The 26,372-nt window shown below is 42.4% G+C and overlaps 2 protein-coding genes across 4 annotated transcripts; both read left to right on the top strand.

Moving 5' to 3' along the window:
• Window positions 1-254: 254 nt before the first annotated feature.
• Window positions 255-17,564, top strand: rassf2a (Ras association domain family member 2a). 3 transcript variants are annotated; one of them, XM_024438471.2, is made up of 10 exons: window positions 255-519; window positions 8,896-8,969; window positions 9,091-9,166; window positions 11,391-11,542; window positions 12,466-12,563; window positions 12,747-12,889; window positions 14,473-14,626; window positions 14,866-14,987; window positions 15,436-15,533; window positions 15,682-17,564. In XM_024438471.2, exons 2-10 carry the CDS (start codon window positions 8,917-8,919, stop codon window positions 15,749-15,751), a joined length of 966 nt encoding a protein of 321 aa, XP_024294239.1. In that variant the 5' UTR covers window positions 255-519; window positions 8,896-8,916; the 3' UTR covers window positions 15,752-17,564. The 3 variants fall into 3 exon arrangements, with proteins under 3 accessions (XP_024294239.1, XP_024294238.1, XP_024294240.1); XM_024438470.2 differs by lacking the exon at window positions 255-519 and adding an exon at window positions 5,147-5,542; XM_024438472.2 differs by lacking the exon at window positions 255-519 and adding an exon at window positions 5,150-5,542 and having other exon boundaries at window positions 12,469-12,563.
• Window positions 17,565-19,668: 2,104 nt separating this feature from the next.
• LOC112262740 (glycine-rich cell wall structural protein-like) lies at window positions 19,669-23,489 on the top strand. The gene is made up of 2 exons (XM_024438474.2): window positions 19,669-19,864; window positions 21,305-23,489. Exon 2 carries the CDS (start codon window positions 21,311-21,313, stop codon window positions 21,884-21,886), a length of 576 nt encoding a protein of 191 aa, XP_024294242.1. The 5' UTR covers window positions 19,669-19,864; window positions 21,305-21,310; the 3' UTR covers window positions 21,887-23,489.
• Window positions 23,490-26,372: the final 2,883 nt, after the last annotated feature.

The following is a 26,372-nucleotide window of genomic DNA, read 5'->3' on the forward strand; positions in this document are numbered from 1 at the left end:
ATATGACACATCAGTCATAGCACATTAACATTTATTTAGGGGTGACTTGAACTTGACCTAGACCTATTCAGTTCGTTTTCCCGTGAATATGCGCATAGGGTTAGTTATCTATTATGCATGTGTTTTTTGGGGGGTGCATTGTTTTCGGGATTCCCCCTCCTATTCTATTCACCTATTCCGAGAGCAAGCAGTCAGAGCGAACAAAGGGGCGGCAGGTCGCGCACTGATTGGTTACCGGGTTCGGTGCCAGAGGTCCTCTACAACAGATGGGGATCTCCTCTCGTTGAGCGCACGCCAGGCACGCAAACCCCAGTGCTTGTATGCTCCGATTGTTTCCGATGCGCGGATAGGGCGAACCGAGCAGAAAACGAGCAGACTAGGCGACGCACGGTTAACGACTATATCCCGCCCGAGCCCCCAACGTGGCAGAGAAGAACCAACCCCAGTTTATCGTTCGTTAACAATACATAAAGCCTGAAGAGGTTCGGGAAATCATCAGACTGTCTAGCAGCTCCTTCCGTAAGTAGGATATATGTAAAACGATATGAGTCTTCCATTCCTGTGTAGCGATCGATAAACTCAAGGCAATCACTTTGTAGCCCATTTCTATGTGTATACAAATAACAATGTCGCCAGCTATAGTTTTAGAGCACGGTCAAGATCCAACGAAACAGACCTTTTCGAAGTAATCTGATATAATTGATACAGTCAGAGGCTATAGTAAAAACATGTTATCCCATTGATAGTGCAACACTTCGCCCTCCACACACAGTACCAAATAACACTGTTATAAACGCTTTTCAGGGTTTTATTATGTTAACCGTTAGAAAGCCATCTCGGGCCTCTTCCTATACAGTGTAGTCTATAAAATATTCTCTGTCAGTCTGGAATCTGGATAGATGACATAAGTATCAAGATATTTAAGATTCCTCTCAACACACACTACTGTGGGAGTACCTGGAGACTTACCCTCTCAGATTGTGGATGTTCAAGCATGTGGTCATATTTTTCCCACTAAGTTGTGAGAAGTTGTGAGGGAATTCATCATGTATTGGCCTGTACCTTAATGACTCCTAATTAATAGGATATAATGCTTCCTAAGCTCATGTAAAATCTAATTTCACCACAATGGTGAGAGACAGATTGAAGGGGCAGGGATACACACACACACACAGACAATATTTGGCACTCTGTAATAGATTTGGTTGTTAGACCTCAGATGTTTTTAGGGTTGCTATGACAATGTGAACAATAGTGCGGAGGCAAAGTTGGGGTTGAGAGGGAGGAAGGGGGAAGTGGAGGTTTGGACCTGCATTCATCCCACAAGAAAGCAGTTCACCAAGGACAGAGGCACAGAGCAAGAGATCAAAATATGTGTGTGTGTGTGTGTGTGTGTGTGTGTGTGTGTGTGTGTGTTTGTGAATGTGAGAGGGAGAGAGAAGTCCGGAAATCATGGTCAGGAGTTTTAATAGAGGTGGATGGGTGCCAGTCCAGGAAGATGAGACAGAGAGGAAGTGAAAGGGATGGAGGAAAACAAGTTTAGATGAAGAGGAAAACGAATTGAAATTACAACATTAATATGAATAGATGTGTTACAACAAGAACGCAATAGACCAGGAGTTAATAAGTCTAGCACTGTAGAGAGTGACAGAGAGAGGAGGGGAGGGGGGGTCGAAAGACTTCTGATATTAGCGAACTAAAACGGTTCTGCTTTGCCAATATTTTATTTGCACCTCTTTTCCATGGCTATTAAGCTTATCGAATAGAGTTGTGTGGAAAGAGGGAGGAAGAGAGAGCACTATGCTTAGACTAGGTCATCTCTGGTAGAGGCGTAGGGAAGGAGAAAGACTGGCTTGGTTGAGGGGTGGAGGCATAGGGAGGGAACGAGACTGGCTTGGCTGCTGTGGTTGTATATGAGTCAGTAGAGAATTCAAGGGAATGCAGAGGGAGGGGAAGACTGGAGGCTGTATTTGGACCCCTGTCCAGAACAGAACAGGGCTCATTCTCCCCAAATCCATCGTCCAAGCTGGAATGCAGAACAAAACACAGTGACAGAACACAGAGCCGCGGCCCGAGCCAGCCTGGGTAAATGTGTCTCTCTTTTTAGATACGGCCAGTCGTTTCCTCCCCCCAAAACAACAGGCATGATGTGTTTTTTGCAGGCAGCAGACACTGAATTGAGACAGATCAGAATTGGAATGTAGCCACATCATTATTAATCTTTCGTTGACAGTAACATAAAGTAGGTGATGCTGTTACGCAAGATTTTAGGTCTGGGTTTCCTAAATTACATCATAATTCATGTGGAACTGCCAGACTAGACCAGGGGTTCCCACATGTTTGTGCCTTGACCCATCAAAACCTCTAGCGGTTTCTTGGGCCACAGTCCAGACTTAAATGACATACCAGTAATCTGTCATCACTGGGACCGTTGGCTTGGCCCAGCACAATTTGGCTCTCAAGGACTGAGCCGCCCATCCCTGGTCTGGGTATTAAGGCTAATGTCTCCTATTGTGGTGTGTGTGTGTGTGTGTGTGTGTGTGTGTGTGTGTGTGTATAGGCCTGGCATGGCCTAATATGCACTGTATGTGACCAACCAACTCGATTCGGTCTTATGTAGCAAAATTTCAAATGGTGATTTTTACATTGGCTTTAAGTAGACTAAGAGCTAGTAAATGGTAAATCATACACTACAGTTGAGGAACAACGGGAAAGTAATTCTGCTTTGAAAGTTGATAAACATGTAACCCCACTTTTGAGAAAATTGACCTTTTGAATGTTTCGATACTTACCGGAGAGCTCTTCTTTGTCCCACCCATCTCTTTAAGGATTCAATGAGGCCATGTGCTAAACCGAGTGAGTACGGTAGTGTACTAAACAACCAAAGATTTCAAGACTAAAGGCTGGTTTATACTATGTCTATCTACATGTATGTATACAGTTGTCACAGTGACATCGTGAACATTCTATTGTCATCCGACATCAAAACGACAGGCTGCATGACATCAGCAGCCTGCTGGTCCAAAATAGCATAACTGGTGTATTTTAACACCAATAAACCCATATGTTTAAAATAGAATTTAGTATATGTCAATCTAGCATACCAGGCAACTAAAACCAACTTTCTAAACAATGTTTTGTTTTGATTCTCGCTTGTTAGCTAGATAGCTAACATTAAATTAGCCAGTACAAATAAAGACCATATCATATAGCTGACAATGTCTTAACTTTAGCTAATTTCTATTCATTATTACAGGAAATGGTTGCTTGCATAGTCTTTTGTTTAGACATGGAGCTGCTAAACAATTAACCATAATCCCAACTCATAACGTTACTTCCTTGCATGAATCTACAGGTAGCTAAAGCTAACCAACTAGGTTCAACGTTAGCTGGCTAGCTAATATTAGACAATAACTAGCAATGCAAATGGCTCTGAGATACACGTGATCTGTGTAGTAATATTACTTGTAACGTTAGCTAGCAAGACAGCCAGCTAACATTAGCTAGCTAGCTAACAGTACGCTTTAACTTGCAATGAAAATGACTTTCTGACTAAATTTTCAACATAATATCTGAAAATGTAGCTAGCTAGACTCTCTTACCCATATACTTGGATGAACGCTTCTCCCTCTGTCACGGATGCTATGGTTGCCTTTAGTTTGAAGATGTAATCCGGAGACAGGTGTTTTATATTTGCAATCAAACAGCATAATTTTTTTCCATCTCATTAGCTATCATACTGTGCTTCCACCGGACATTCCACTGTTTTCAAAACTCAGTCCTGCAGAAAGTGGAGAACTTTAGCAACACTTTTGTAGTTCTTTGTGATACCTTTCAAAAAAGCTGCGTTAGAAAGAATTACCTACACACATTGAGCAGCTCATGTTATAGACAAAAGCGTGCTACATGGCAGACCAATCCTAACTCATCTCTCGGCATGTCCAGACCATCCATTATCTCAGCCTATCATGGCTAGTTCCAAACTGCCTCTAGAAGCAACATCAGCACAAGAACTGTTTGTCTGGAGCTTCATGAAATGGGTTTCCATTGCCGAGCAGCCTCACACAAGCCTAAGATAACCATGCGCAATGCCAAGCATCGGCCAGAGTGGTGTGAAGCTAGCCGCCATTGGACTCTGGAGCAGTGGAAAAGCGTTCTCTAGAGTGTTGAATCACATATCACCGTCTGGCAGTCTGATGGACGAATCTGGTTTTGGTGGATGCCAGGAGAACGCTACCTGCCTGAATGTCTAGTGCCAACTCTAAAGTTTAGTAGGAGGAATAATGGTCTGGGGCTGTTTTTCATGGTTCGGGCTAGGCCCCTTAGTTCCAGTGAAGGGAATTCTTAACACTACAGCATACAATTACATTCTAGACAATTCTGTACTTCCACATTTGTGGCAACAGTTTTGGGAAGGCCCTCTCCTGTTTCAGCATGACAATGCCCCTGTGCACAAAGCGAGGTCCATACAGAAATGGTTTGTTGAGATCCGTGTGGAGGAACTTGACTGGCCTGCACAGAGCCCTGACCTCAACCCCATCAAACACCTTTGGGATGAATTGGAACGCCGACTGCGAGCCAAGCCTGATCGTCCAACATCAGTGCCCGACCTCAATAATGCCTGTGGCTGAATGGAAGCAAGTCCCCGCAGCAATGTTCCAACATCTAGTGGAAAGCCTTCCCAGAAGAGTGGAGGCTGTTATAACAGCAAAGGGGGGACCAACTCCATATTAATGCTCATGATTTTGGAATGAGATATTCGATGAGCAGGTGTCCACATACCTTTGGTCATGTAGCGTAGGTGCTGAAATATGGATTATGCTGCATGGTGTGTTGGTTGATTGGTCTTACATTTTTTGATGTGATCACGATAATTGAAATTGTTTGTACGTGAGGCATTGGCTGGACACGTGAGGTAGATTGTGTGTGTGGGTGTTGTCTGTTGCTTCTTACCTTTCAATAGTTCTCTCTGTCTGTATATGGGGCTACTTGTGAGCCTTTCAGAGAGAAGGTGTGTGTGTGTGTGTGTGTGTGTGTGTGTGTGTGTGTGTGTGTGTGTGTGCGTTGGTGTATTTGTCCATGTGTATGTGGGGGAGAGATATCATATTTCATGTCTGTAGTTTGAATTGAGGAAGTCTCATGTCAGAGCGGCAGCATCAGTTTCCGCTGTGACTGAGGCTCTAAAGGAGGAAGACATTAGCGGAAGGGGAGCACTTCCTTTAAACCAGCCCCTTCGACCGCCCCTTTCTCTCCCTGGTGCTCTCTCCATCGCCTCTCCCCTACAAACACACAGAAGCCTTAGACTGAGGCCTTGGGTAACTCCCCTGGATAACCAGCCACTGAAGTCTGAAGAGACAGGCTTAGTGCTGAACACACTCTCTCCACCACAGAAAGGACAGAGTAGCTTCACCGGCTCAAGCCGAGCCAGCTTCAGGTCAACTGGACCCTGAGGACTAACATATCGTGTGTTTGTGCTACTGGTGCTGGTAGCCAATCTCTCTGTCTCTTTCCTGGCTGACAGGGTCACACAGCTCTCAGTACGGTAAGCCACACAGCAGCTTTCTACATACACGCATGCACACACCCATACACACACAAACACAAATGTTTATGTTGGATGTATCTGTTATTGGCAGATATTTCAGTAATGTTTCACTGCAGGGATGGGGAAGTAGCCAAGTGGAAATATACAATGGGTACTGGATAGCATAACATTGTGTGTTTAGAGTGTATGTTATTAAAAGCACGTTTTGATTGAAGAGGTCTGCCAAGGAGAAGGACAAGGCTGAGACACTGTGTGTGCGTGTGTGCGTACGTGTGTGCCTGCGTGTCAGAGGGTGTTGAATATGTGTGTTAATACAACTGAAATTATTTGGTATGGAGGGTGCCCCATGTGACTCCAGTGTGCCTTGCACCTGTTCTTGTCCTTCACAAGCTTCTCTGCTGCCCCCTCTCTCTCACTCACTCACACACACTCTCTCTCTTTCTCTCTCTCTCTCTCTTTCTCTCTCTTTCAGCTTGGCAGGAAGGAAACCTAGGAGTATGCTGGCAGCATGCCATGTTAAATTAAAAGTCCAACATCTGTGTGTGTGTGTGTGTGTGTGTGTGTGTGATGGTCACCACAGAGCTTTTCATGTGTGTTAGGGATTTTCTGTGTGTGGTGTGTGTTTTAGACAGATGGGGAGAGGAGGAGGAAAAGAGGAAGAGAGGGAGATTGTGTAGCACAGCTGTCTTGCTCCATCTCACACTGACTGTTCCTGTTCCTGTTTCAGTCAGTCAGAGACAGAGGCTGCAGTCCAAATTCAAAGTAGACAGCCCTCGGCCCTAAACCCTCAGCCCTTGAATGACATTTTACATTGTCACATCCAAATGTACCTTAAATGTCCCTTGACCAAGCGAGGGAGAGTAATGATTAGAGAGGCGACGTCCTTGGTGGAAATCTTGAAATTGAGCTTAAAAACAATCATCCTAAAGCTATTAATGTGCCCATCAAGCTAACCTAGCTAACTAGCACTCCTGTCAGGTAGATAACGAGCTACAGTTACCCATAGTTGGCTAGCTAGTTTTATGGTATGGACATTTATTCTAATACATTTCAGAATTCCAAAAAATATGTTTATGAAACTCACTACGAGACTAAGCCAATTTGCCAATGCTAAAATCAATGTAATCTACACTACCAGTGAAAAGTTTTAGAACCTGGCATCCAGGGTGGCGCAGTGGTCTAAGGAAGTGCTAGCTGTGCCACCAGAGTGGGTTTGGCCTGCAGGGATATCCTTGTCTCATCGCGCACTAGCGACTCCTGTGGCGGGTCGGGCGCAGTGCAAGCTGACCAGGTCGCTAGGTGTACGGTGTTTCCTCCGACACATTGGTGGGGCTGGCTTCCGGGTTGGATGCGCGCTGTGTTAAGAAGCAGTGTGTTTCGGAGGACGCATGGCTCTCGACCTTCGCCTCTCCCGAGTCCGTGTGGGAGTTGTAGCGATGAGACAAGACCGTAACTACCAGCGATACCACGACATTGGGGATAAAAAGGGGGTAAAAAATAAATGAATCAAGTTTTAGAACTATTCATTCAAGGGTTTTTCTTTATTTTGACTATTTTCTACATTGTAGACATCAGTACTATGAAATAACACATATGGAATCATGTAGTAACCAAAAAAGTGTTAAACAAATCAAAATAGATTTGAGATTTGAGATTCTTCAAATGGACACCCTTTGCCTTGATGACAGCTTTGCACACTCTTGGAGCAAAGCACCCCCACAACATGATGCTGCCACACCCTGCTTCACGGTTGGGATGGTGTTCTTCGGCTTCCAAGCATCCCCCCTTTTCCTCCAAATATAACGATGGTCATTATGGCCAAATAGTTCTATTTCTGTTTCATCAGACCAGAGGACATTTGTCCAAAACGTACCATCTTTGTCCCCATGTGCAGTTACAAACTGTAGTCTGGCTTTTTTATGGCGGTTTTGGAGCAGTGGCTTCTTCCTTGCTGAGCGGCCTTTCAGGTTATGTCGATATAGATACTTTTGTATCTATTTCCTCCAGCATCTTCACAAGGTCGTTTGCTGTTGTTCTGGGATTGATTTTCATTTTTTGCACCAAAGTACGTTCATCTCTAGGAGACCAAACGCGTCTCCTTCCTGAGCGGTATGATGGCTGCGTGGTCCCATGGGTTTTATACTTGCGTACTATTGTTTGTACAGATGAACGTGTTACCTTCAGGCATTTGGAAATTGCTCCCAAGGATGAACCAGACTTGTGGAGGTTTTTTTTCTGAGGTCTTGGCTGATTTCTTTTGATTTTCCCATGATGTCAAGCAAAGAGGCACTGAGTTTGAAAGTAGACCTTGAAATACATCCACAGGAACACCTTTAATTGACTCATGATGCCTATTAGCCTATCAGAAGCTTCTAAAGCCATGACATCGTTATCTGGAATATTCCAAGTTGTTTAAAGGCACAGTAAACTTAGTGTATGTACACTTCTGACTCACTGGAATTGTGATACAGTGAGTTTATAAGTGAAATAATCTGTCTGTAAACAATTGTTGGAAAAATTACTTGTCATGCACAAAGGAGATGTCCTCACCGACTTGCCAAAACTATAGTTTGTTAACAAGAAATTTGTGGAGTGGTTGTAAAACTACTTTTAATGACTCCAACCTAAGTGTATGTAAACTTATGACTTCAACTGTACATAATTCCCAAACATTCTTATAATTTATGAAAATGTGAAAGTTATTATCTAAGTGCTTGCTTGTCAGAAAATGTTTTAAAAAGTGTCAATCTTCCTGGGGGTGTATATGAACGGATTTTAACAATATTTAATATCGCTAAAATGCTGTCAGTTCCACTTTTAACAATGTTGAGTGACTTGATGACAGACTAGATGTATGAAATCCAGTGATTGTTGTATTTCCCTACCTGCCTGTCTATCTGAGGTATATATTTATTATTTTCCAATCATTTTTGAGTGTTTTATTCTTCCTTCAATCATATTCCTACTCTTCCTCCCCACCCACCTCCTGTCTCTGTGGCAATGTGGTGTGTCTCCATGGTGATGCTCGGTTGAATTGCTGCCTCTGGTTGATCATGAGGTGTCATGAGACTCATCAGTCAATCTCTCTCTCTCTATTGCATCATTGTTCTCCAAAATCTATCCACATTCATGTTGAATTCCACTCCCCCCTATTCTCTCCCTTCCTTTCCCATGTCCTCTCTCTGCTTCATCCCTAGACTGGTACTCATCAACCTCCTATAAAAACATCTGAACATGATTTCTGATCTCTCTCTGTCTAGCCCTCTCTCTCTGTCTCTCTCTGTCTCTCTCACTCTCTCTCTCTCTCTCTGTGTCTCTCTCACTGTCTCTCTCTCTCTCTCTCTCTCCAGCTCCTCTCATGCTGACTGAGAATGGATAACATTCAGAACGGGGTTCAGATCGGAGACAAAAAGTTCATCAGCAAGTAAGGCATGCACACACATACACCACAGATGCACACAGACACATACACACCGATGTATGCAATAATGAAATGTGTGTAAATTAATTGATTGTTGTCATTAAAGTTGTCTTTCTGTCTTCAGGGCAACAGTCCTGTCCCACCTCAAAACCTACAACCTCTATTATGATGGACAGAACCTGCAGTTGAGACACAGAGAGGTATCGGTAGTGCGTGTGTGTTGGTGTAAATAAAATTGTATTTGTCACATGCGCCGAATACAACACGTGTAGACCTTGTGAAATGCTTACTTACAAGCCCTTAACCAACAATGCAGTTTTAAGAAAATATATATATATTTTAAAGTAAGAGATAAGAATAACAAATCATTATCGGGGGGGGGCAATGCAAATAATCTGGGTAGCCATTTGATTAGCTGTTCAGTTTATGGCTTGGGGTTAGAAGCTATTTAGGAGCCTCTTGGACCTAGACTTGGCGCTCCGGTACCACTTGTTGTGCGGTAGCACTGAGAACAGTCTATGACCAGGGTGGCTGGAGTATTTGACCATTTTTAGGGCCTTCCTCTGACACCGCCTGGTATAGAGGTCCTGGATGGCAGGAAGTTCTGACCCACTGGAATTGTGATACAGTGAATTATAAGTGAAATAATCTGTCTCTAATCAATTGTTGGAAAAATTAATTGCGTCATGCACAAAGTAGATGTCCTCACAGTCTTGCCAAAACTATAGTTAGTTAACAAGAAATTTATAGACTGTAGGTGTTCCTTTTGTCCAGGTGTGAAAGGGCAGTGTGGAGTGCAATAGAGATTGCATAATCTGTGGATCTGTTGGTGCGGTATGCAAATTGGAGTGGGCCTAGGGTTTCTGGGATAATGGTGTTGATGTGAGCCATGCCTTTCAAAGCATTTCATGGCTACAGACGTGAGTGCTACTGGTCGGTAGTCATTTAAGCAGGTTACCTTAGTGTTCATGGGCACAGAGAATATGGTGGTCTGCTTGAAACATGTTGGTATTACAGACTCAGACAGGGAGAGGTTGAAAATGTCAGTGAAGGTACTTGCCAGTTGGTCAGCGCATGCTCGGAGTACTGATGTAGTGTACTCCTCAATGCCATCGGAAGAATCCGGGAACATATTCCAGGCTGTGCTAGCAAAGCAGTCCTGTAGTTTAGCATCTGTTTCATCGGACCACTTTTTTATTGGCCGAGTCACTGGTGCTTCCTGCTTTAGTTTTAGCTTGTAAGCAGGAATCAGGAGGATAGAATTATGGTCAGATTTGCCAAATGGAGGGTGAGGGACAGCTTTGTACGTGTCTCTGTGTGTGGAGTGAATGTGGTCTAGAATTTTCTTTCCTCTGCACATTTAACATGCTGATAGAAATTAGGTGAAACTGATTTAAATTTCCCTGCATTAATTAAAGTCCTTGGCCACTAGGAGTGCCAGCATCGGTCTGTGGTGGTATGTAGGCAGCGACGAAAAATACAGATGAAAACTCTCTAGGTAGATAGTGTGGTGTACAGCTTATCATGAGATACTCTACCTCAAGTGAGCAAAACCTTGATACTTCCTTAGATATCATGCACCAGCTGTTGTTCACATATATGTATAGGCCCCAGCCCCATTTCTTACCGGAGGCTGCTGTTCTGTCCTCCAAATGGAGTGTATAACCCACCAGCTGAATGTTCTTAATGACGTTGTTCAGCCACGACTCGGTGAAACATAAGATATTACAGTTTTTAATGTCCCTTTGGTAGGATATACAGTACGTGCTTTTAGCTTGTCCCATTTATTTTCCAGCGATGAACATTAGCTTGCAGGTCGGAAGGCAAGGGTAGATTAGCCACTCGTCGCCTGATCCTAACAAGGCACCTGGATCTTTTTCCACAAAATCTCAGTTTCCTTCTCCAGCGAATCACGGGGATCTGGGCCTGTTCGGTTGTCTGTAGTAGTATATCCCTCCCATCCGACTCATTGAAGAACTCCTCGTCCAGTTTGAGGTGAGCAATCGCAGTTCTGATGTCCAGAAGCTATTTTCGGTCAAAATAGACGGTTGCAGCAACATTATGTACAAAACAAGTTACGAACAACGTGAAAATACAAACAAAATAGCATGGTTGGTTAAGAGCCGATAAGACGGCAGCCCTCCCCTCTGGCGCCATCGTTTATATGCGTGTGAATGAGAGTAAGAGCGGGAGTCTTTCCATTGTTGCTAATCACTGTCATAATTGGTGTAATAGCTGCCCCCTCCTATTTCAGCTCTTTATTGCATGTATGCTTTTTCTTTTCCTCTACTCTTTGTTTATTTTTCTCTCTTTCAAACCTTTGCTGTTCAATTTACCCATCACTGACTCAATAATTCACCCTGCCTCAAAAGGGTAATAACTGTCAGTGTTTTTGTGTTGATCGAGGTGACTCTGTCTTTACAGGAGGAAGGGGAGCTGATCGTGGAGGGTTTGTTGAATATCTCCTGGGGCCTGCGTCGACCTATTAGATTGCAGATGCAGGACGATCACGAGCGAATCAGGCCTCCTCCCTCCTCTACCTCCTGGCACTCCGGCTGTGCCCTGGATAATCAGAGGTAGGGAGTGAGCTCTTATACCAACAACACAGAGAAGGCAACATATAGAAACATGTACTACGTACAGTATGTATGAAAAGTATACACTGAGGATACAAAACATTAAGAACACCTGCTCTTTCCATGGCATAGACTGACCAGGTGAAAGCCATAATCCTTTTTTGAAGTCACTTCAGTGTATATGAAGGGGAGGGGGTTAAAGAAGGATTTTTATGCCTTGAGACAATTAAAACATGGATTGTGTATGTGATTTAAGTGCCTTTGAACAGGGTATGGTAGTAGGTGCCAGGCGCACCGGTTTGTGTCAAGAACTGCAACGCTGCTGTGTTTTTCATGCTCAACTGTTTCCCATGTGTATCAAGAATGGTCCACCATCCAAAGGACATCCAGCCAACTTGACACAACTGTGGGAAGCATTGGAGTCAACATGGGCCAGAATCTCTGTGGAACATTTTGGCACCTTGTAGAGCCCATGCCCTGACAAATTGAGGCTGTTCTGAGGGCAAAGGGGGGAGGGGGGTGTAAAAATAATGACTTGACTGATAATGAAGTATTGCTATAACCTAATGATTATCCTAAAATGTCATACTCATCAACGGCCAAGCATATTTATTTAATTTTGTCTGACCAGGATAGTGTGTCTGTGGCAGTGGGCATGTGGTTGACATTTTACAGAGTTTGCTTTGGTGAATGTTTGTCCTGTGGCCATACTGTTATTTCTTTATTATGACCTATATTCTGGGTTTTTAGTTTACTCTGAACATACATTATATTCACCAATCAGATTACATAGAAACCATATTTTACTGTTCCTCTGCCTGTCATTTACACACTGATGTAGTATAACTTTGAAGAGAAGATAATGTGTCATAAATAAGGTCAGCCAATTAAATATTGGAATATTCATGTTTGCCTTATGTCAGTAGCAATGAAGGTACCCAGCAGATCCCGCCCACCATAGAAGTGACAGAGCATGAAAGCCAATCAGAGGACACCATTGTGAAGGAGGATGAGGAAGAAGGTGGGTCTTATAGAAGAGTAGTCTGAACCTTCAGCTTGTTATTATGGAAAACCCAATTATTTATCCAACATCAGATAGCCATGTCTGTTCAGCAATACATTTTTAGAACATTCTCTGACGTTCATAAGAGCTTGATTGTCTGACTCCGCCCCTTTCTCCTATATCTGTGCTCTGATTGGACAGAGGAATATGAGAGCTCCGCCCAGCTGCTGAGGACGAAGAGCGATGCAGGGGTTCTGAGACGGGGCCAGCGCCGGTCACCTAGTGACCAGAGAAGGTTACGACGACACCGCTTCTCCATCAACGGACACTTCTACAATCACAAGGTACACACTGTCGTGTCTTTGGCTATGCCGGATTAAGTGATATGACATGCTATTCTATAAAATCCTTTCTCTGTAATTAATATTACCTGATTGAGCTAATCATGTAAATGTAATTAACTAGAAAGTCGGGGCACCACGAAAGAGTGTTTATAGAGCTGTTATCTTCCGAATAAACTATGAAAGACCTAGCAATATTTTACATCAATAGCAGTCAATATTAATCGTCACCTTATTTCAGTCTCATCTGAACATCGTAGAATTCTTGGTTGTCTTCACGAACCCTGGCTAACTCTGGTTGAATCAGCAATACAAAATAGGGTGTATTATTTATTTACTAAATACCTAACTAATCACACAGAATTACATATACACAGAATGAATCATACCTTGATTACAAATTATGTCATAAAGGAAAACATCCCTAGCGGACGGAACAGATATGACAGCTGGTTACACAAAGAAAAGGGGGTTGGGTTTGAGTGAAAGAGCGGGAAGACTGAGGAACAAAGAGAGAAGCTCTGCTATCGTAAATACAGTATCTTATGCATTCTAAATTACCGCCCATCTGGAAAAGGAAAATGCAATAAATATTTACTCTGAGCTGCGCTTCGGTAGGTTGGTCGTAGATGCTGGCCAACAGAGATCTTCCTGTCCTCGGAAGAATGTCACTGGTGGTAAATTGGATATGTTGTAGTATTGTTGTTGTGTGTTAGACTGGATACGTCGTCCTTCCTTTCCTAGCCCATGTTTACAGCTGCTGTTGCTAACTCAACGGCTAGGATGTCTCACTTTTTTAGTGAATAAGAGTTCAAATTTATACCATTCACAACAAAAACTCACGCTGAGGTTGGCTTAGTTCTGTAGTTGACATGTTAGTCCTTTTCAACGTATGGACCGTCGTCTTATCATCCTCGGAACAGAAGGTTACATTTTCGTCAAGGGCTTATATAGTGGAGGGAGAGAAGGGTGTGTTTCATAGTTTATAACCCATGTCTCTTCACAGGGGCGGGCCACTGATTGAGCAGAGCTCTAACTTTATGAAAACCCAAATCTCTCATTTGGAAGCTAAAATTACATGTAATCTTTTCACAAATAGTGTTGTATTTAAATTGCACAACAATTCCATGTGAATCTGATAACTAGAATGTGTAGACTTTCCCAGATACAGTTTATGTCGTCCTGTCATCAGTCATATTGTCTCAGATGACAACCGAACTGACATCATATTCATTAAGTACCCATGCATATTTTCAACTGGTTCTATTACCGAAATATGGTTCCTTTCCCTCACTTGTTTGATGTTCCCAGACTCTCTATGTTTAACAAAGGCTATTCAAGAGTCCTTCAGTAGAGTCAGAGAGAGAGGGAAGGGAGAATGTTATTTATGGGGGGGGGGTCATAAAACTTACCCACAGGCCAACATCATGACAACACACACACACACACACACACACACACTATAATACTGCAGCTAAACACTACTACAATGACAATATACTACCACAAATAAACTAATCCTGTCTCTCTCTCTCACTCAATCCTCTCACCCTCTCATAATTGTGCTGCCCCCATCGCCCCTTCAGACTGCAGTCTTTACTCCAGCGTATGGTTCAGTGACTAACGTGCGGATCAACAGTTGTATGACCACGCCTCAGGTGCTGCGAGTGCTACTTAACAAGTTTAAGATTGAGAACAGCCCAGATGACTTTGCGCTGTATCTTGTACACACCAGCGGGGGTGAGTGAGTTTGTGTGTTGTTGTGTGGTTGCGTGTCTGTCACAGAGTTTAAAGCTGAAGCACTTTCTCTGTTTCGCAGGGTCCATGTAATCAGTTTGTGTTTATCGTGTGTGTGTGTGTGTGTGTGTGTGTGTGTGTGTGAGTGCTGCAGCTCTGTGGAAAAACATGGCAATCTTCTAACATAACTTAAGTACACCTGTTGTAATGCAGTAAAGGTCTGACAATGTTTTTTCTTTCAGAGCGTGTGAAGCTGAAGCGCAGTGACTATCCCCTGGTGTTGCGTGTGCTTCAGGGTCCATGTGAACAGGTCAGCAGAATCTTCCTGATGGAGCAGGACCTGGGAGAGGAAGTCACCTATGACGTAAGACTGCTGATGTGTAACTGCCAAATTACTCCCCACCCACTATACAACTGATAAATCATTCACTACTTCTCAGTGCCCCTAAACTAAATCACATCCTCTGAATGGAATTTTCTGTTTGTCCCCTTTTCAATTACAAAAGGGCTCAGTTCAATAGAACTTGCAGTGGTCTATTTATGCACTAGAATAGCAAAACCATAATTTACTTAAGTGAAGCTGCTTGGGGGGCTGCCAGCCAAGCCAATTAGCTGTCCTCAACAATGGCTTGACACTGGCTTGACAGTGTAGTCAATGGCCAAAAACTGACATAAGCTGTTATGACTATTTATGACCTTTATGTTGTTGTTATTATTATTACTACTACAGTATTGTGATTTCATAATAGTTGAGGGTCTGGGTCCAGGTCAGGTCTGTGTTTGTAACTGAATTTCTCCCTCCTCCCCACCAGGTGGCACAGTATATTAAGTTTGAGATGCCAGTGCTGCAGAGTTTCATCACCAAGCTGATGGAGGAAGAGGACCGGGAGGTGCAGAAACTCAGGAGCAGGTGCAGTATTGGCAAAGTCTCTGCAGTGGCAACATCTACTTCTCCCAATAGCTGTGTCTATGGTGTCTCCCCAATGTACTATGTGTTAATGTCTCATTCTCGCTCTCTATCTATATCTCTCTCTGTCTCTCTCTCTCTGTGTGTATAGGTATGCATATTTGCGGTGTATCATAGAGAAGCAGTTGCATTGTCTTCCTGAGGGGACCACCTGTATGTGACCTGGTTTAGGGAGGGACAACCACATCTTCACAAAACCCTCCCAAGATCTCCCAGACCTGTTCAGCTACCCCTCCTCACCCCTGACTCCGTCCCAAGCACAAAACAGGAGTGATCAAGAACCACCCAGAGGAGAGGCACCCATTTCAACCTCGCCTTATTATCTTTCAAGACCTCCGTAGGGACAGTGTACACATTGTGAAGCATGCCACCCTCTTTCCTGATTCCTGCTGTTTCTGTCCATACCATTTACAGACAGTACATGCCCACTGGGCACAGAAGTCTATTCAGCTTCTAGTTTTGATTTACTTCTGATTGAGTTGTCAACTAATGTGAATTCAACTTGAAATTAACAAAAAAAAAATGATAGGTGGTTGAAAAAAATACTAAATGCCCTTACATTGATTACTTTTTGCAAATCCAGTTGGTTTTCCACTGTAATTCAACCTCATCAAGTTGATTTGGGGGGTTGAAATGACGTGGAAACAACATTGATTCAATCGGTTTTTGCCCAGTGGGTATCCTCTTTTCTGTCCCAATCCCTTTCTAACATACCTGCCCCTCGGTAGTGTTATCTGCATAACTGTACCATGTCAGCAATAATAATGGTTTGTGGGGAAGGTAAAGGCTGGCACTTTTCATATGGGGGCCTGTATGGAGCATTGAGCCTGCCCCATGTTCTATCATACCACTCTGATGCACAAGAATTTAAAGCACAAAACCAGCTCCCTTAGTTCTTTTGAGCTAGATAGCACTCGATCTCTCGCTCTCTTTCCCTCTAATTTTCCTTTCAACAATTTTGCCACCTGCAGATAACTAAACTTGTCTCACCTTTTACATCTCTCAAAACCAGAACATACCTCAGACTCAGTGACATCACACGCTAGATGAGTTTCTCAGCCAGTCAGTGAGGGAGTTGAATGACTCCTGTCCTGTGACAGTATGTGATGTTGAAACGTGCCTGTCCCCAGTGTGTTGCAGGACTCTCTTTATGATCAGCTCTAGTGAGTCTGTAACTGTAATGTAACTTCATGATTGTCCACAGTTAATCTGAAACCTCCACCTAACATTTCTGTTACCTGTGTGTTATGCCTCGATCAGACCGACAGCGTCATTGCATCAATGCTGCGTAAGAAATTCTACAGTCAAACTTTTTTCATTATGTAATCCGATGTGTGAGATGTGTGCAACAAACGTTCATTCACCTTTTGCTACTATTTCTGTCAAGTCTACTCATACAATTTGATGCATACGTTTGATTTATCCAACATCTGCACCACACAGAACACAGAAACTGCCTCTGCAACACAATGCTGCAAGGCAAACGCTGTGTTCCATTGGAAATGAATGTACTTCTGGTGTACCAAAACGCAATGACGCTGTCAGTCAGAACTGTTTTTTTTTCACCTTTGTTTAACTTGGCAACTCCATTAAGAATGTTAGCCTCGCTTGCCAGGGTTATAATCCCATGGTGTGATATGACCTGTGTGTCTACAAACACCTGGAGACTGAAGCACAAAACAGAGAGAGGACCAGAGTTCCTTAAGATTGTGACTTATGTAGATGATGGATCAACTACAATAGCTCAAACGAGGGAATGTTGTGTGTGTGGGGACGCATATCTAAAGCAGTACTTAGTTGCCTTGTAGATATTGATCTGTGTGTGTGTGTATGACTGCATACAGGACTTTGAGATGTGGTACATCAATTCTGTTACACCTACACTACTGGTCAAACGTTTTAGAACACCTACTCATTCAAGGTTTTTTCTTTATTTTTTAAAACTATTTTCTACATTGTAGAATAATATTTAAGACATCAATACTATGAAATAACACATGGAATCCTGTAGTAAAGAATTGAAATCATGTAGTAACCAAAAAAGTGTTAAACAAATCAAAATATATTTTAGATTTGAGATTCTTCAAATAGCCACCCTTTGCCTTGATGACAGCTTTGCACACTCTTGGCATTCTCTCAACCAGCTTCACCTGGAATGCTTTTCCAACAGTCTTGAAGGAGTTCCCACATATGCTGAGCACTTGTTGACTGCTTTTCTTTCACTCTGCGGTCCAACTCATCCTAAACCATCTCAATTTGGTTGAGGTCGGGGGTTGTGGAGGTCAGGTCATCTGATGCAGCACTCCATCACTCTCCTTCTTGGTAAAATAGCCCTTACACAGTCTGGAGGTGTGTTGGGTCATTGTTCTGTTGAAAAACTAATTATACTCCACTAAGCCCAAACCAGATGGGATGGCATATCGCTCTAAAATGCTGTTGTAGCCATACTGGTTAAGTGTGCCTTGAATTCTAAATAAATCAGTGTCACCATCAAAGCACCCCCACACAATAACACCTCCTCCTCCATGCTTTACTGTGGGAAATACACGTGCGAGATCATGCGTTCACCCACACCGCATCTCACAAGACATGGCGGTTGAAACCAAAAATCTCCCATTTAGACACCAGACCAAAGGACAAATTTCCACTGGTCTAATGTCCGTTGCTCGTGTTTCTTGGCCAAAGCAAGTCTCTTATTATTATTGGTGTCCTTTAGTAGTGGTTTCTTTACAGCAATTCGACCATGAAGACCTGATTCACACAGTCCCCTCTGAACAGTTGATGTTGAGATGTGTCTGTTACTTGAACTCTGTGAGGCATTTATTTGGGCTGTAATTTCTGAGGCTGGTAACTAATGAACTTATCCTCTGCTACAGAGGTAACTCTGAGTCTTCCATTCCTATGGCGATCCTCATGAGTGCCAGTTTCATCATAGCGCTGGATGGTTTTTGCGACTTCACTTGAAGAAACTTTCAAAGTTCTTGAAATGTTCTGGTTTGACTGACCTTCATGTCTTAAAGTAATGATGGACTGTTTGCTTATTTGAGCTGTTCTTGCCATAATATGGATTTGGTATTTTACCAAATTGGGCTCTCTTCTGTATACCCCCCTACCTTGTCACAACACAACTGATTGGCTGAAACGCATTAAGTTTTGAGCCAATCAGAAATTCCACAAAATAACTTTAAGAAGGCACACCTGTTAATTGAAATGCATTCCAGGTGACTACCTCATGTTGCTGGTTGGGAGAATGACAACAGTGTGTAAAACTGTCATCAAGGCAAAGGGTGGCTATTTGAAGAATCTTGAATATAACATATTTTTTGATTTAACACTTTCGGTTACTACATGATTCCATGTGTATTTCATCGTTTTGATGTCTTCACTATTATTATACAATGTAGAAAATAGTCTAAATAAATAAAAAACCTTGAATGAGTAGGTGTTCTAAAACTTTTGACCGGTAGTGGAAATCTTCCCTCAGCTTTTAAAAGGTTGCTGTATATTGTTTGTGAGCGCTTGTGTGCGTTCATGCATATATGTTTGTCATTTAAATTTCTATTGCTCTTTCAAGACTGACATGTTTATTTCATGATATTTTAGCTGTTGTAATGTTGCATTCTGACTGAGGGCTCCTTTTTTGAGGACACCCTCTTCAAAGTCAAAGACATGCCACTATTTGGAAATGTAGTATTTTTACAATAATTGTTATTATTTAATAAAGAGTTATCCTGAAGCTGATTTGGTCTTTTTCTGGGTCAGTGGGTGGAAACCATGTCATCCTGGTTGAATAATACTTGTTGAATCAATGATAATATGTAAAGATATGATCTGATGCCATTTTATATACTGTATCTTACATTGAACATCATATAATGTCATTTAAATCTGTATGACATAACTCTGGAGTATTTCTGTTGGTTGTTTTGGTGGACTTTGAGGTTCACACTAACTGCAAGCTGAACACACACACACACACACACACAGGTTATCGAAGTGTGCAGGTATTTCTGTCTGAACAGTGTTGGTGGGGCAGGGGCTTATCGGAACACTACAGTGTTAGCAGGGAGGAGCATCATTGTTTATCCTGCTCAGCCAATGAGAAGGTCAGAGATAGATCCCCTCTACATGGCTGAAATTGTCTGGAGGTTAAAGAGACCCGACAGTCACCTACCATCACACACACAGGATTGAGCCAAGAGGACAACAGGACTAGCAACGGACATCCTCTGACCTGTCTGTGATTTTCTTCAGCTCTTCGCCAACTTCTACAGGTAAGAGTTTCAACCCTCACTACCGCTTTTTGCTCAGTGTTTGCAGGGAATTTCCATTACTGTCATCATCCTATCATTTCTGAAGATATTTCAATCTGTTGTTGATGATGTAGCATACTGTAACTGTTATCTGGCATTTGAAAATACAAATACCAAGATGCATGTCATTATTTAATGCAGGTGCATCAAGTGTGTCATTAGTGTTAATTGCCATTTGACCCAGTTGTATTGCACATGTGTAACTCATTCTATAGGGGTCAAATGTCCATTGGATAAGTTTTACATAGACATTTACAGCATGCCTACACAGTTACCAAAAGTTCTGAATGGACCAGGAGGATAGTTCTAGAACTCTGTGTTCTTAATGAACCAGCAGTAAAGTTCTAGAGCTCTGTGTTCTGAATTAACCAGGAGGGACGTTCTAGAACTCTCTACGTAACACAGTAGGTCATCTTGGAAACTGGAAAGCTACTGTGTGGGATTATTCTAAAGCCAAAAGACTATTGATATGTATAGCCTCTGAGCCAAGGACACAGATTACACTGTAATGCTGTGTGATGATGATGGGGAGAGAGGAGGACAGACAGACAATCTTAGGGAGGACATTGATTACGGTGGTAAAGAGGTCTGAGTAAGAGTGACAGAGACAGAAGAGAGATTAGAGGGAGATAGAGAAAGTAGAGAGACAGATTATGGACATAAAGTAAAACCGTGTGATGATCATTGAGATGATGACATGGTCCTTATGAAGTGAATCTGTTATGGCATTGGTCTAGTGGTCATCCCTGACCTAGTAGAAAATATATCTCCTGGGTTTTGAAACACAAAAACAAGGGGATTGACAAGGATTATTGTCAACTCGCACTGATAAAGGTTTTAGAGACAATGTTGACTAGAAAAAGTCTCCCTTCATTCCACTTGTTGTTTTTCATAGATCTTCCTCTGACAGACTAGAACCAGAGTTCATACCAACCTGAGTTTATATCCTGGCTTCTCAATGCACTGAAGCCAGAATCTTAAATTGACTTGTTAGATCCTATCGATGCTATGGTGTTGACTTATCACGGCTCTTGTGGACCAATTCTCTGACAAAGCTGGATTAGCAGGACCAGCTCGCTGTTAATTTGTCTCTAGCGTAAAAATAACCCTTACTAAGCAATTTGCAAAGCCTGCAGTGACGAGAACATTAGTGTGTGTGTGCGTTGTGTTCTACCATATTAAAACCTGTGTGTGTGTACATTGTGTTCCACCATACTAATCACTGGACAGATTTTCCAGACAAGCTGATGAATGCAGGCATTATGTCACTGGGGGGGGTCTCACACCAATCACAGATCATGCTTATGTTCATGTCTTGTTCTCGTCTTGGTAATGACCCAGCACTAGTGTAGAAATGTGGGATATATTCATCACAAACTCTTCATGTTCTTGTCTTCAAAGGGAACTATGATGGTTGGCCAACAGAGACTTCTCCTCACCGTGGCAACCTGCCTATTTCTCCTAGCAACCCTATGCCCCACCTTAGAGGCTCGTCGTGGTGGGAGCTTCGGACGTAGTGGCGGTGGGGGGTGGGGAGGTAGTAGACGTGGAGGTAGCGGTTACCCTCGTCAAGGTGGAGGCACGGGATACCGACCAATGCCATCCTCGAGCGGACCGGCATACCGACCAATGCCTGCCCAGAGTGGAGGCTCCAGTGTGGGGAAGATGGCAGGGGCTGCTGCTGCTGGTGCCGTGGGGGGAGCAATGCTGGGCAGTGCCCTGAGTCGTCCTGGCTATGGAGGAGGATATGGGGGGTATGGAGGAGGTTATGGAGGTGGTTATGGAGGCTATGGAGGAGGCTATGGGGGGTACCCCAGAGGTGGAGGGTATGGCCCCAGGCCTGGTGGCTATGAGGGACCAGAGGGCTCTGGGGATATGGAGTACTACTATGGAGCATCCAGCGGGCCCATCTATAACAGCATCATTGTCATCATTGGGTCACTAATGTCACTGGTGATGGGGCACTGGATGGGAGTGATGTAGAGATATAGTGAACAGAAAGAGAGGGATAGAGTCACAACTAAAGATAGACCAAGACCATGTGTATATAAAGACTCTTGAGACCAAGACTAGACTCTGACCCCAGACCCAGACCAAGACCTTGGGTATTGAGTCCCAAACCATGACTGAACACTAATCTCACAGGTTGTGATTCCATCTAATTTGATTTGCAGGTGTAGTGGAGCAGATACACTTCCTGTATAGCTCCCTGATCCAGAAACACACTGATGCAGATTCTTTGTCAACTAACTATTTGCACAACATTTGTTTTCTGAGACATACTTAAACAACATACACATATCTAGTGTGATAATTTACCTTCCAGTCGAGCACTCACTACCTCAATAACACATGATTTACTTTAGATTTTCTTTACCATGGTTGCTATCAACACTTTAATATTGCCATGCTGTGGACATACAGTATAAAGGTAAATCTTTATTTGAAATAGTCCCGTTAAAACAGGTTTAACTTATTTCAACACCCGGTAGAACACTGGCAGCGTTTGGATTTGGATTTGTAAATTCTGTATATTGTACAATTCTATGAATTTTATTTTGTTTCCATTATTTTTCTTACTTTATTAAATAGGCTGTGTGTGTGGTGGAGTGTATAAATTCTAGTATGATCCAAAAAGTTTTTGTTTTGGTGTCATTTGATGTATTTTTCCTGTGGGGTTATTCCAATGAAGACATGAGAGACAGAGATGTAAATGTATCCATTTATGACCTTGACTATAATCAGACTGTGAAGACGAACTACCATCAGCTCATTAAAATGAGAATGGGTCAGTTCAGATAGAAGTCATATTTAGATGAGGCTTTTGATGACAGACTAAACATTAAAAGTAATGTCAGTACCTGTACAACAACCAACAGTCAATCAAGGATGGTTCTTGAAGGCAGATTGGATTCTAGAATCTGACATCTGTTCTTGGGAATCTGTGAATGGCTGTATCTAGGCCATTCATTGAAGTGGATCTCCGTTAAAAATAAGATTAGGAACCCGATTCACACAGTGGAGGTATTCATTGCCATGGTAAAGGGTTTTAGACTGCCCAGAGTATCATTGGGCTGCAATGCTATTGTTATGACACATATGTTAACATGTGCCAGGTATGTTGGTCAGCAGTCAATAATAGGATGTCCCATGACTAAACACTCATTGTGTGATCCTGTTACTGTGGAAGATCTCGTGGCTGGCAGGCTGTAATACAGTCACTTCATCACCAGGTGGAGACATGAGGGACCTGGAAGAATACTGGTTACCTGTTAGTTAACCGCATAGGGCTGTTTCATTATGGAAATGATCCTCCTAACAAGTCTATCTCACTCATGCAATGATGGATGGTAGACCTACAACGTGCTACTTGCTACTGCCCTGATTATCTGGAGGAACAGTATGTTATTTATTGACTTGTTATATTAATAATGTTGATCATGATTATTGTAGAAAATAAAGTGAGAACTAGAGAGAACTTTTCTCAAATGTATTTTCTCTCAGCACAAGAGAGCATGATAAATGGATCACCAGAATGTTAAGGCATCCTAATATACAAATAAAGGGGTTCACTTTTTCCTCTTCATTTTCCCTCTTTCCCCTCCCCTTCTTTCTGTTCCTTCACTTTTAATAGCCATGCTTCATTTCAGGACCAAGTTCTAAGCTAACAAGCAACAACAAACACTGTGCAGGCTCGAGTTATGGTTACATCCCCAGTGTATCACATGGTGTCCATTAAAATAGATGAAGGCCTAGCAACAAGAGTCATTCTATTTCTGTATTATAGCCAAGGCTACTAATGAATCAAAACAGACATTCAAACACATAAAACAAATAGAAAATGATAAGATATTCTACAGATAAAATCATATTTTTGATTCTCTGAGGGAAGACTTTTAGTACAAATGTATTTGTCTTCCCAAAGCTTATCCAATAGGAAAGCTGTTTAAAAAGAGGGAGAAGAAACGAGTCCCGAACATTCATTTTGTAAAGTCAAACCTGAGTGGGATGTGACCATCTTTTGAACCACATGTGAAGCCCTGTTTGGTTTGGAATGAGTCTGTGCAATGAGTGTTACATTTCTGAACATTTATAGTTACAACCCACAGTTTATTAATAGAATCAGATGAATGTTTAAGTTACATTTCTCATTTCTGCAGCAATGAAGAGAACCATGGTATCTGAATGGTTTCCTGCTATCAGCGCAACATCAGGTAGAATATGGGTGAAATATGTCATTCAAAGAATAGAAAATAACTGCGGTTAGAGAAATAATTATTTACTGAAGACAAACAGGGACATTGGTAAAAGTGCAGGTAAGCGTTGTTCATAAAATGTCATAATTTGCCAGCACTCTGAAGCACAACAATGTGTCCACAGAGCAGTCATAACAAGATACTTGAGCCAAACCACACAGACATAAACCTGGGCCACGTTCAGTAGCCAAATGTTCCATGAATAGAGCCAACATTATTCCTTGGTCTACACAAATAAGAATTTGTTCTTAACTGACTTGCCAAGTTAAATAAAGGTTAAAAAAGGTTGTGATTCCATCTAATTTGATGTCAGAGAGGAATGTTTGTTCTACATATTACTATCTGAACTTTCCAAAACGTTGTGCCCTGCTGAACGCGCCCCAGGATACAGACCGGTAGGGGAAAATGTTAAAAAACTCATACATGAGTGCTGAAGAAAGCCTTGAATAAGGACTGTCCTACTGAGCCTTAAGGGGAGTGAAAATGAAAACAGACAGATTTCAGAAGAAGAAAGGAAACAAACAAGTAGAAGTATTTACATAAACACAGAATGCACGCCCATACATTCAAGGCCTGTGACAATGCAGAAATAGTTTGTGACGTGGTAAACAAGGAATGTTTATATCCAATATAGTCCAAAAGGATTCAAATTGTATGACCGTTAAACATTCAATGAATACATCCCAACACACACAGTATAACAATTTAGACTTCAATCCAGTCACTTCTCTCCATATATCTGGTTAGAACATCCATCTAACATTAGAGTTCAACTTGTATCATTATAGTTGACCTTGGTTTTACCAGGTACCAAATTGACTAAGACCCTGACTTTAAAGTGGACAGTGTTTGTCTGAATCCATATCCTTTGGCTTGTAGGGCCAAAGTCCTGGTTCAAAAGCCTGGTTGGACCTAGACAGTAAGAGCAGTACAATCTACAGTCACCACCCCAGAGAGGGGAGTGAGAGAAGCAAGACACTAAGGGGAAAGAGGGCACTCGGAGTCAGAGCAGAGGAAGAAATCAGCTTTTCCCAAGTATCTTTGAGCACATGCAGCTTACTTGACATACAGTATAACACCAAAACAAAGCAAACAAAATCAAATCAATAAATCCACTGAATAGTGTCAGACGAAATAACCACAACGTTAAAGACACATAAGAGATAAAGACGACACCAAGCCCCGATACAGGATGATTGGTTCAAATAACCTGAGAGCCATCCATTTAATAGGATATCAGTGGGTGAAGGACAAGGGATGCAAGCACATCTCTGGCAAGAGTCTCTGGCAAATGTGTCAGTTTCTAAAGACGATTCTGAAGAAGCTCTTACTGCTTACTTTCAGCTGTTTCTCTACCGTTTTTTGTTTTAACATTTCAGTCTTCTGACCTCATCGGAGCATACGACCAAACTTTTAGCACTTCCATATCCAAAAGTGAAATCAAGCTAGCAATGTTTGTCAAATGGATTTTCTTTCTCCACTGTAATGTATGAAAGAGGCTGTTAAGAATAGTGTTATCAGTAGTCTTACAAGCTACAGCCGGTTAGAATTGTACAGGTATTAGTATTGTATTAGACTAAAATAAATACAACCCACAGTCAATAAAATACGATCACATTCCTTGTCATGCATACTTGTTGACTGTTCTATTTCACAATGGTACCCTCCAATCCCCCAGCTAATGTTAATACAGGAAGGTTAATATGGATGTTAATATGCGGTGTTACCATAGTTACAAGATTAATCTTACCTCAAATCAATATTTACACAACATTGCTGTCTATTTAAATACGCACATGCACAGGCTCATCCTGACATACCCTCCAGCATGACAATGCCACCAGCCATACTGCTCGTTCTGTGCGTGATTTCCTGCAAGACAGGAATGTCAGTGTTCTGTCATGGCCAGCGAAGAGCCCGGATCTCAATCCCATTGAGCACGTCTGGGACCTGTTGGATCGGAGGGTGAGGGCTAGGGCCATTCCCCCCCAGAAATGTCTGGGAACTAACAGGTGCCTTGGTGGAAGAGTGGGGTAACATCTCACAGCAAGAACTAGCAAATCTGGTGCAGTCCATGAGGAGTAGATGCACTGCAATACTTAATGCAGCTGGTGGCCACACCAGATATTGACTGTTACTTTTGATTTTGACCCCCTCTTTGTTCCGGGACACATTATTCCATTTCTGTTAGTCACATGTCTGTGGAACTTGTT

Source organism: Oncorhynchus tshawytscha, linkage group LG12, assembly GCF_018296145.1.
Source record: "Oncorhynchus tshawytscha isolate Ot180627B linkage group LG12, Otsh_v2.0, whole genome shotgun sequence".
In the NCBI taxonomy this organism is placed as follows: Eukaryota; Metazoa; Chordata; class Actinopteri; order Salmoniformes; family Salmonidae; genus Oncorhynchus; species Oncorhynchus tshawytscha.